At 35.2% G+C, this 11,364-nt stretch overlaps 2 protein-coding genes across 2 annotated transcripts; one reads left to right on the top strand and one right to left on the bottom strand.

The window, feature by feature from the left end:
• Positions 1 to 134: 134 nt before the first annotated feature.
• LOC116017880 (protein NUCLEAR FUSION DEFECTIVE 4-like) lies at positions 135 to 5,847 on the top strand. The gene is made up of 6 exons (XM_031258538.1): positions 135 to 640; positions 1,428 to 2,002; positions 2,137 to 2,152; positions 3,020 to 3,376; positions 4,164 to 5,191; positions 5,306 to 5,847. The coding sequence occupies exons 1-6, from the start codon at positions 311 to 313 to the stop codon at positions 5,778 to 5,780; spliced, it is 2,781 nt and encodes a 926-aa protein (XP_031114398.1). The 5' UTR covers positions 135 to 310; the 3' UTR covers positions 5,781 to 5,847.
• Positions 5,848 to 6,429: 582 nt separating this feature from the next.
• LOC116015023 (xylulose 5-phosphate/phosphate translocator, chloroplastic) lies at positions 6,430 to 8,137 on the bottom strand. Its single transcript, XM_031255005.1, has one exon. It carries the CDS (start codon positions 7,956 to 7,958, stop codon positions 6,705 to 6,707), a length of 1,254 nt encoding a protein of 417 aa, XP_031110865.1. The 5' UTR covers positions 7,959 to 8,137; the 3' UTR covers positions 6,430 to 6,704.
• Between the last annotated feature and the right edge of the window lie 3,227 nt (positions 8,138 to 11,364).

The raw sequence follows: 11,364 nt of genomic DNA, 5'->3' as shown, positions 1-11,364 counted from the left end.
TAATTGTAATTCAGAAAGTTAAACTTCAAATTTTCAACATCTTAATCAAATTAAATGTTAAAAATAAAAATCAAAGTGAAAATAACAACAATAAACATATTGAATAATGATTAAAAAAACAAATCAAACTAATTTGTGCCCTGTCGTAAAAGCAACAATGATTGGATGTATAGTCCATATTTGTAGCAACCATCTGTTCACCAACCATAATCCCCACTCAAATAAAGCCTCCTTTCGCTCTTCCTCTTCACCATCTCCCCTGCAAAACAATGAAGAAAAGTAAGACCTGAGAGCTTCTCAAGCCTCAAACATGCACGAAAACACGACAAATTTACCAGGGAGATCGAGAAAATGGATGGTGTTGGCCGCGTGCATGTGGATACAGGCATTTACGGGGACGAACTTTGACTTCTCGTCTTATTCGTCGGATTTGAAGCTGGTAATGGGGTTGTCACAGGTGCAGCTCAACTACCTATCCTTGGCCTCCGACTTGGGGAAGCTCTTCGGGTGGTGTTCGGGCGTTTCCCTTCTGTATTTCCCCGTATGGCTCGTTCTCTTCCTCGCTGCTTTCATGGGATTCTTGGGCTACGGTCTTCAATGGCTTGTCATTCAAGAAACCATCGCTTTGCCCTTTTTCTCGGTCAGCTTTCTATTCTTCGCCTTGCCTTCGATCAATGTGAATACTTATCCCGATACACTCATAAAAATTATTCTATATCCATCACAGAATATGCATATTTAGCAGACACGAACGAGCATATAAAATCCTAGTTCGCATTTCATCAATTTCTTTCTCTTCTTATGTTATTACAAAGTTTTCAACTTTTCATGTTTAGTTAGTTGAATTAGTTGTTAGGTTACAGTTTCAGTTAGGTGAAACATCACATCTGTTACTCTGCTATAAAGAAAAAAAGCATTCAACAGATATCTAAAGTTCCATATCTCGATCCAAATTAAGAATCCTAACAATGATGTTTTTTTCTTTTCGAGGAAATTAAAACTGTAGGAGCAATAATTTAGCATGGACAAAAATAGAACAACTTTAACTTCATCATATATTTCTGTTCTGATTCATTACGGTATCTCAGAGAATGCAAAAGAACAAAAGAAAAACAGGTGAAAGTAGACGAGGTTGGTAACCATTAGGTAATTAGTCTCGCAACTTGGTGGTTTATGTTGGAAATTTATTTCAGCATAGATAAAATGAGCAGGGCATTATATATATGGAGAATATATAGTTTCAACTTTAGAATTAAATACCGGTTAACTATGTTCAAGATAGATATATGGAAAGTTTGGAACTAATATATATGTTGATGTGCATGGGTTTCTTTTAAATCAACATATTCTATCAAAGATTTATATTTCAGAAAGCGGTATGCACCTTTATAAAAGTCTTGAGCGACTCAACTATTTCCGTGATTTAGGTATTCCTGCTGTGTCTGCTCTCGGGCTGCAGTATCTGCTGGTTCAACACGGTCTGCTATGTTCTGTGCATCGAGAATTTCCCGGCTAGTAGGCCTTTTGCGTTGTCCCTCAGTGTCAGTTTCAGCGGTGTGAGCCCGGCTTTATACAACGTAACTGTTAAGGCTATTAACTCTGAGAATCACGGTCTCTACCTTCTACTCAACGCCACTTTGCCCCTCATCACGTCAATAGCAGCACTCCTCCCAATCCTCCGGCAGCGCCCTCCTCCTCAAGTCGCTGCTCGGGAGATTGATTCTCGGGAATATGGCGTCTTTCTTTGTCACACTATACTTGCAGCTTTCACTGGCCTCTATCTGCTCGTACTAAATTCATTATCTTACAGTACAACAACCGCTCAAATCCTCCTTGCCGGGACCATATTCTTGTTGGTCCTTCCCGCAATTACACCAGAAACCGTCTCTCCTCAAGAATGGATATCGCAGCCCGTCCTTTCTAGGAGTTATCATTATCAGGAATTGAGTTCCCGGTCTATTGACAATGATAATCTCGNAAAAAAAAAAAAAACTATAAATTAGCAAGAAGACCTTGCACCCCTCTCTCTCTCTCTTTCATATTGATATTTTTTGTCTCAAAAACTATGCAAAATGCACTATTGGGGATGACTTAAGAATAACAATATTTCTATTCGTAACTTTTCATGAGTAATAGTAAGTGGTGTGTCGGGGTGAATTTTAAAAAATAATAATAATAAAGTCGTAGTGGGTCGAGTTGTATTGAGTTTTAAGTACAAAACTTGTGTAGAACCTCACCCGATCCACTATGTGTGTATATATATATATGTCCTTAATCAGGTGAGAACCATGTCCCATGTGAGAACGTGAGGACAAATCCAAACCATTGATCTAGTAGATCTAACGGTTGAAATAAACAAAATTTTGTAATATTTATGAAAATGACCCCGCTTATTTTTTACTTGATTTCTCATCCATCAGATCTTGCAGATCAATGGTTTAAATTTGTCTTCACATACACACCTAAAGAATTAGTATGTACTCCGTAGTTAATTATAAAAGTTACTAACATTTTACTATTTTTAATTCTAAACTAATAAGTTTATTTTATAAAAATTAACAATATAATCATTATATTTGAACATTTTTTATTATTTATGTTTAATATAACTAGTAAATTTTATTATTTATAAGTAATTTAAATATTATTTTAAATTTTTTAATAAGATAATAAGTGGTGAGCACACGTACCAATAAGGTCAAGGTGCCCTGATATTAAATAATTCATTCTCATGTTTAATTGTAATTCAGAAAGTTAAACTTCAAATTTTCAACATCTTAATCAAATTAAATGTTAAAAATAAAAATCAAAGTGAAAATAACAACAATAAACATATTGAATAATGATTAAAAAAACAAATCAAACTAATTTGTGCCCTGTCGTAAAAGCAACAATGATTGGATGTATAGTCCATATTTGTAGCAACCATCTGTTCACCAACCATAATCCCCACTCAAATAAAGCCTCCTTTCGCTCTTCCTCTTCACCATCTCCCCTGCAAAACAATGAAGAAAAGTAAGACCTGAGAGCTTCTCAAGCCTCAAACATGCACGAAAACACGACAAATTTACCAGGGAGATCGAGAAAATGGATGGTGTTGGCCGCGTGCATGTGGATACAGGCATTTACGGGGACGAACTTTGACTTCTCGTCTTATTCGTCGGATTTGAAGCTGGTAATGGGGTTGTCACAGGTGCAGCTCAACTACCTATCCTTGGCCTCCGACTTGGGGAAGCTCTTCGGGTGGTGTTCGGGCGTTTCCCTTCTGTATTTCCCCGTATGGCTCGTTCTCTTCCTCGCTGCTTTCATGGGATTCTTGGGCTACGGTCTTCAATGGCTTGTCATTCAAGAAACCATCGCTTTGCCCTTTTTCTCGGTCAGCTTTCTATTCTTCGCCTTGCCTTCGATCAATGTGAATACTTATCCCGATACACTCATAAAAATTATTCTATATCCATCACAGAATATGCATATTTAGCAGACACGAACGAGCATATAAAATCCTAGTTCGCATTTCATCAATTTCTTTCTCTTCTTATGTTATTACAAAGTTTTCAACTTTTCATGTTTAGTTAGTTGAATTAGTTGTTAGGTTACAGTTTCAGTTAGGTGAAACATCACATCTGTTACTCTGCTATAAAGAAAAAAAGCATTCAACAGATATCTAAAGTTCCATATCTCGATCCAAATTAAGAATCCTAACAATGATGTTTTTTTCTTTTCGAGGAAATTAAAACTGTAGGAGCAATAATTTAGCATGGACAAAAATAGAACAACTTTAACTTCATCATATATTTCTGTTCTGATTCATTACGGTATCTCAGAGAATGCAAAAGAACAAAAGAAAAACAGGTGAAAGTAGACGAGGTTGGTAACCATTAGGTAATTAGTCTCGCAACTTGGTGGTTTATGTTGGAAATTTATTTCAGCATAGATAAAATGAGCAGGGCATTATATATATGGAGAATATATAGTTTCAACTTTAGAATTAAATACCGGTTAACTATGTTCAAGATAGATATATGGAAAGTTTGGAACTAATATATATGTTGATGTGCATGGGTTTCTTTTAAATCAACATATTCTATCAAAGATTTATATTTCAGAAAGCGGTATGCACCTTTATAAAAGTCTTGAGCGACTCAACTATTTCCGTGATTTAGGTATTCCTGCTGTGTCTGCTCTCGGGCTGCAGTATCTGCTGGTTCAACACGGTCTGCTATGTTCTGTGCATCGAGAATTTCCCGGCTAGTAGGCCTTTTGCGTTGTCCCTCAGTGTCAGTTTCAGCGGTGTGAGCCCGGCTTTATACAACGTAACTGTTAAGGCTATTAACTCTGAGAATCACGGTCTCTACCTTCTACTCAACGCCACTTTGCCCCTCATCACGTCAATAGCAGCACTCCTCCCAATCCTCCGGCAGCGCCCTCCTCCTCAAGTCGCTGCTCGGGAGATTGATTCTCGGGAATATGGCGTCTTTCTTTGTCACACTATACTTGCAGCTTTCACTGGCCTCTATCTGCTCGTACTAAATTCATTATCTTACAGTACAACAACCGCTCAAATCCTCCTTGCCGGGACCATATTCTTGTTGGTCCTTCCCGCAATTACACCAGAAACCGTCTCTCCTCAAGAATGGATATCGCAGCCCGTCCTTTCTAGGAGTTATCATTATCAGGAATTGAGTTCCCGGTCTATTGACAATGATAATCTCGAAATCCACAAACAACTCACCAGAGACAATGGTGCAACCGCTAAGGATTCAAGACAGAACTCCTGTTATTCCTGTAGTTCCAAAGATCAAAGGAAATGTCGGGTTCACAATAATGACAATCTTGAAATCCACAAAGAACACATAAGAGATGAAACAACAAGTACTAAGCATTCAACACGGGATTTGTATAGTTCCAAAGATCAGGAGCAAAAATGGGATCACAATGATTTCTTGAAAGATCATTCAGTGATCCCGGGAGAGGAGCATTCCACCAGTGCACTCATCACCAGCCGGGATTTTTGGCTCTATTACATAGCATATTTCTGTGGGGGAACAATCGGACTGGTTTACAGCAACAATCTAGGCCAAGTTTCTCAGTCACTCGGGTATAGTTCAGACGTTACCGAGTTGGTTGCAGTCTATTCAGCGTGTTCATTCTTCGGGCGCTTGCTTTCCTCCGCCCCAGACTTCCTGCGCCAGTAAGTGAATCAAGAAACAAACTAATATTAGAATGCTCGTGCATGTTACAGATATAAGATGAATAAATAGACAAAATGGTAAGTTGATAAACCTTAGATTTTTTTCTAATGCAGAAAGATATACTATGCAAGGACCGGATGGCTTGCATTTTCACTAGTCCCAACACCAATGGCGATGTATCTGCTCGTTTTATCAGGAAGCAATGCAGCATTAACATTGGCCACAGCTCTAATTGGACTGAGTTCCGGGTTTGTATTCTCAACAGCAGTGTCAATCACATCCGAGCTGTTTGGCCCCCATAGTGCAGGGGTCAATCACAACATTCTCATCACTGGCATCCCCCTCGGGTCACTACTCTATGGCCTTCTTGCAGCTCTAGTCTACGAAACAAATCTACCGAAAACAAATCATTTCACTCTCTCCGATGGATCCAGGGTATGCCTGGGAAGAAAATGTTACACCGAGACATTTATGTGGTGGGGATGCATCTCCATGTTCGGGTTGGTTTCCAGTGTACTTCTTTATTTAAGAACCAAACCTGCTTATGAGCGTGTGGAGAGGAACAAAATGTGCACACAGTTTTCATAATGAGCCTTATATTTTTTGAGTACTAGTACTACTGACTCTATTACAATGCAGTATCTATTCATAACTACTTTCTCAACCTACTGAAGCACAAAATGATAACCTCATAGCCTACGAAATATCCCATCCATAGAAATCAATGTGTTAAACTCATGTTAGCATATATATCGAAATGGAAACCTATAAACAAGCTTGCCAGCGGCAAAACAAAGAAATAGATCAACTTATCTTAATGCTACAATTAATGAGCAAAAAATTACGAAGGAAGAAAGAATTTTCTAGTTGTATATTAACTAAAGAAACACAAGCGGTGAAGAACACCTTTTTTTCCCACGGGTTTACATTCGCCTCATACTTCTTACTCTGATCCAGATAACCACTGAAATGACTGAATAGAGCAGAGTGCCAATTATACAATCAGTGCACCATATAAGTGATTTTCTCTTCTCGAGCCATCACTAAACTTCTTGTTGTTTTCTTTCTTTCGTTTCATTTTATTTTTATTGTTTAGGGTGTTAAAAGAAGGGAGAAAGAGCATTCTCCTGCCCGCTTTTTCCATTGGAGGCATCCACAAGTAACAACGATTTGCTATTATTTGAAACCAAAAACATTCAATCATGGCCAGCAAGTTGTAAAATGTAGCATGCGCATATAAGAAAAACAAGATCAAATTCTGCACTTCAAATCAAGGCAATATTGTGATTATTGTCACAGATGAATTCCTCCCAGTCAAAGCTATGGGACAATTACCAGCAAACTAGCCTAAAGGTAGACAGAACTATGGACTAATTCAGATGGAACTAAAGCATTCTAGAATGAACTTTCTAGCATTGATATATTTTCATTTCAGATTCATAAAAAGATCATAAATTTCAATGGTAGTCAACAAACACTATCAGAAAAAAGAAAGACCATCCTTTATTCTTTCTATTCCTTCTTCTCCACTGCCTCTCCCTTTGGCTTTTTGGATGTTGCCTGTGAGTACAAGAAAGTCCCCAAAATCGCGATGGCTGAGCCAAGAGCATTCAATGGCCTGACTGGATTCCTGAAAACGAACACGGTGGAGACAATCACCACCACTCTCTTCATTGTATTGCCCACCGAAAACGTTAGAGGGCTAATATCATCCAAAGCCTGATAAGATGATTGGTTGTATAGATGGTAAAAGATCCCAGACACAAGCACCCATATATAAAAGGTTGAGGGAGTTCCTATAGTAGCAATGGCTTTGTGATATCCTGCAACCCATTGGGAGCCTTCAACAAACACTGCCACTGGGAACAGATAAGCAAATGATAGGATAGTAATCCAGCCATACAAGTTCAATCCATCAACCTCCTTAAAGTTCTGCAAGCTTTTCTTGGAGTAAATGTTCCTAAGAACAAACCCAACATTGCTAATCATAGCCCCCCACAGGCCCTCAAAGTTGAAGGACACTTCAGTTATTGCAGCCAGGGAGCAACCAAACACAATGGGCAGAATTGAGAGCCAGACCTTTAGAGGATAGGTATCCCCCAAGAAAGATGAAAACACAACAGAAAACACAGGCTCTGCAGATTTGATAACATGGGTGAATGAAACAGCCACCTTAGAAAAGGAGACACAAGCAGAGATATGGCCTATTGTGTGGAACAAAGCAGGCCCAAGAAGTGCAACAATGAAGGACTTTGATATCTTGGGACAAGGCTGGAGCTTGGAATACCAGAGAACAAGCATCCAAACAGACCCACAGAGCAGCTGAAATGAAGCAAGAAGCCATGGAAATGGGAAGATATTAAGCACCTTCTTGTTGTATATGTTGAAAACAATGTTCTGGAAGTACCAAAGCCCAAAAATCAAAGCTAGCTTGAAATCCTTCTTTGGCTTCGCCTCAATCTGAGCATCTGGGCCGGCCTCTTCTGGGCTTCCGGACACTCCTCTGACGATCTGAGAACCATTTCTCGAAGAAAACCCAAATGGGTACCTCAAGATTCTGGAAAAATCGGAACTTGAGCATGGGATCTGAAGATTCGAGTGGGACAGTTTGAACCCAGCTTCAGCAGCTCGAAAAGACGGAAGGCTCCTCAGCTTTTGGTTTCCCCTCACAAGATTGGGATCCAAAAGTGAAGAATTGATGGGATATTTAAGGTTGGGTCTGGAGAAAGTGACATTTGAGGAGGGAAGAAGATTTAAAGATAGCATTTTTGGATGAGAACTCAGTGATTCTGCAACCAAAACGCAGGAGAAACAGGGGTGTGATGAATGATGATACTCCCTATGTGGGTAGATTTTTCTACTCTCTTTGTAATATGTATACACTCTATATATCTATACAATAAGGTAGAGCAGCCATTCAAAAAACAAAAAAGTAAGGCAGAGCAGCCAACTAGCCAGCCATTCACCTACCAATGCCAGATAGAGACTGTTGTGCTTAGCGAGATGCACATGCTAATCCTAGGAAACCGTAAATTAGTTTTTGCATTTTGTACTTATTAAGGAAAATGTTTTTTTTTTAAACCATTATTAAGGAAAATGTTTTAGCATTTTGTACTTATTACGGAAAATGCTTTTTTGAAACCATTAAGGAAAATGTTATGCTCATAATCTTATACATTTGCTCCCTGTAGGAGTATACTAAAGTTATTAATAATTCATATCTTTTTTTAATGTTAATATTAATATATAAAGTTTATATATTTAGAAATTATATAAAGACTATTGAATATCAAAATTAAATGAGTGGGAATGGGGGTGGGGGTGGGATTGTTTCTTGGTATTTTTGCTGGAAAATACTTACATGTACTTTCACTTTTTACTCATAACTTCTACTTCATCTCACAAAATTTTTATATAGACATTTTTCCTAATACTCGCATTATGAAAATATCATATCCCTGTTTGTCACATCATGGAGTAAAAGTGATGGAGTATAAATTAAGAGTACATGTAGTATAACTCATTTTTGCTTAGAGTCATATAAAAAGTGAGTCTTGCCTAATAGATAAGTATCTTCAATCTAAGAAATTAATTAATGAATACGTTCAATTTGAAACTATAATTTAAATAATCTGTTTGGTTTACTTAGTATTGATAAATATTACTTATATCATATGTTGTAACTAGTGTTTTACCCGTGCGATGCACGGACAAAATTTATGTTACTATAAATTTAAATAGAAAATTTGAAAAATATAAATATTTTAAAAAGTACAATATAATAATATATTTGTAATTCCATATATTTAGTTAAGTATCTATTTTCATAGCATATAAAATTTAAATTTAAATTTTGTATAATTAATATAGTCTCTAATTAATCATGTACACATTTAGATAAATTTATAGAAAAAACTTACATAATTAATTTCATTTATTCCTAAGTGTATTTCATATATATTATGATTCCAACAATATGAATAATAACTAAGAAAATTATATTTAAAAAAGATGCAAATTTTAATTTTTGTATTAGTAAAAAAATTTGAACGACCCATGTTTAATTGTAATTATACAATTATTATTATAATTATTAACTTATTTATCATAATAATTATTAGTCAATTATATTAATATACATACAATCAATTTTTTAATTACTGTAATAATTATTAGATAATTAAATTAATATTGTACAATTATACTTTAATACTTTAAATATAAATGTTATATATATATTATCCAGCCACTTCTGTTATTATATATATAACCTATACATTGTGGTTTGATAGAGTTTTTTACATTTTTAGTCCTACAACTGTAGTGGCGCTATTAGAATTGATCCACGACTTTCAAACTTTGCAATTTCGGTCCACGATTGTAGTGGCGCTATTAGAATTAATTTCTAAATGATTAAATTTGCTACATATCTTTTTAGAAATTAATTAGTTTTAATTTTAATTAGTTTACCAAAATCAAAATGATTTTAGAGTCTAGTCTGACATGATCACATACTTTTTAGAAATGAATTAGTTTTTGTTTTTTTCAAAAATGGATGGCGTGTTGAAGATGCCAATCAATGTTTTCTTGCTTGAAAGAGAAAATTTTTTTAAACATGTAAATGCCCATTTAACCATGCTTGAAAGGGGAAAAAAATTCGGCCAAAAAATGACAAAAAATATGCACAATTTTTTTCCGACGAAAAATTGACCGAAAAATTCGCCGGAATTTTTTTCCGGCGAAAAAAAACTACCGGAAGGACCATTTTTGCAAAAGAAAAAATAGTCGTGGACTGAAATTACAAAGTTTAAAAGTCGTGAATCAATTCTAATAGTGTCATTATAGTCGTGGGACTAAAAATACAAAAAACTCTGGTCTGATATAACCAAACTCTTGGTAGCTCGCAATTACTTGCGCACTTAAATCAGTTCCATAGTGACATAGTGTACGTTCATCTACTTTAGTGCCAAACTATATAAATAATTTATCGCCACTCCAAGAACAATGCAGCTAACTACTTAATCAAATCATTCAATTCAATATAATATATTTCATATTTTTTTAATCCAAATAAAACATAATAGTCGGTATTAATGTATCAATGATATATAATTTTTTTTTAAAAAAATAATAAACCAAAATTTTAAAGATTACAGTTTTTTTTTTTTTTTGTTACAATATAATGAAAAAACCTTTATATGAGGCAAACACTTTATGTTCAAATGAGTTTATTGATAAATTTTGATTGCCAATGTAAGACTTCTACATTTGTTTAATTAATTGTCTAAAAAATGGTCTCGCGAGATTTTATAATCTATTATTCAACTTTCAAGTTGATTTTTAAAACCGATTGTAGCATACTGTTGAGAGTTTAATTTTTGTTCAAATGTTGAGAACCACATCACTTTTAGTCTTTTACCCTCCTAAGGTATGCCAACGTCCATGGTGGACGTGTTTGTTTATTTTAATGATGAATGACTAAAGCTTGTGTAGAGTGAGATCTATTAATTCATAATAACCAATAAACCGGTAACTTTATCCCATTTCTTCAATAAGAGATTCAAATATAGAGATTTCAACAAATTCGTTGAGATGTGATTAGCATGGCATAGTAAACTCTCTCAAAAACTGCCAAAGCAAAGTACAACCTGATCATACACAATGTCAACACAAGCAAAATATACTACAAAGAATTCAACATTGTGTGGAAACACAATCTTGAAGTGCTAAGCTAAGAATATTCTAAAAACGCACCACACAACATAATATATCAAATCATTCAATATAATATATTTCACATTTTTTTAATCCAAATAAAGCATAATACTCCGTATTAATGTATCAATAATATACAAAATTAAAAAAAAAAAACAAAACAAAACAAATAAACCAATCAAAAAACAGTAGTGATTAGCGCCAAATAATAAATCATAATAATAAGAATTAGTAAAACAACCGTGGTTAGCCGTGAAACAAAAAATAAATTAAGCAAATATAAATAAACAACATAAACAAATTTAAATAAACAAATATAAACAATATGAACAAAAAACTTCCAATATACCTCCACATCTTCGAGCACAGATTCTAAGGTTGCTACTCGATTGTTTTTTTTTTCGTAAAGACGAATCAGTTGTACTTTTATTGCTCACACAGTACTGTAGGCATTTAT

This window comes from Ipomoea triloba, chromosome 4 (assembly GCF_003576645.1).
Source record: "Ipomoea triloba cultivar NCNSP0323 chromosome 4, ASM357664v1".
Classification (NCBI taxonomy): Eukaryota; Viridiplantae; Streptophyta; class Magnoliopsida; order Solanales; family Convolvulaceae; genus Ipomoea; species Ipomoea triloba.
This window is presented reverse-complemented; position numbering and strand designations above follow the sequence as displayed.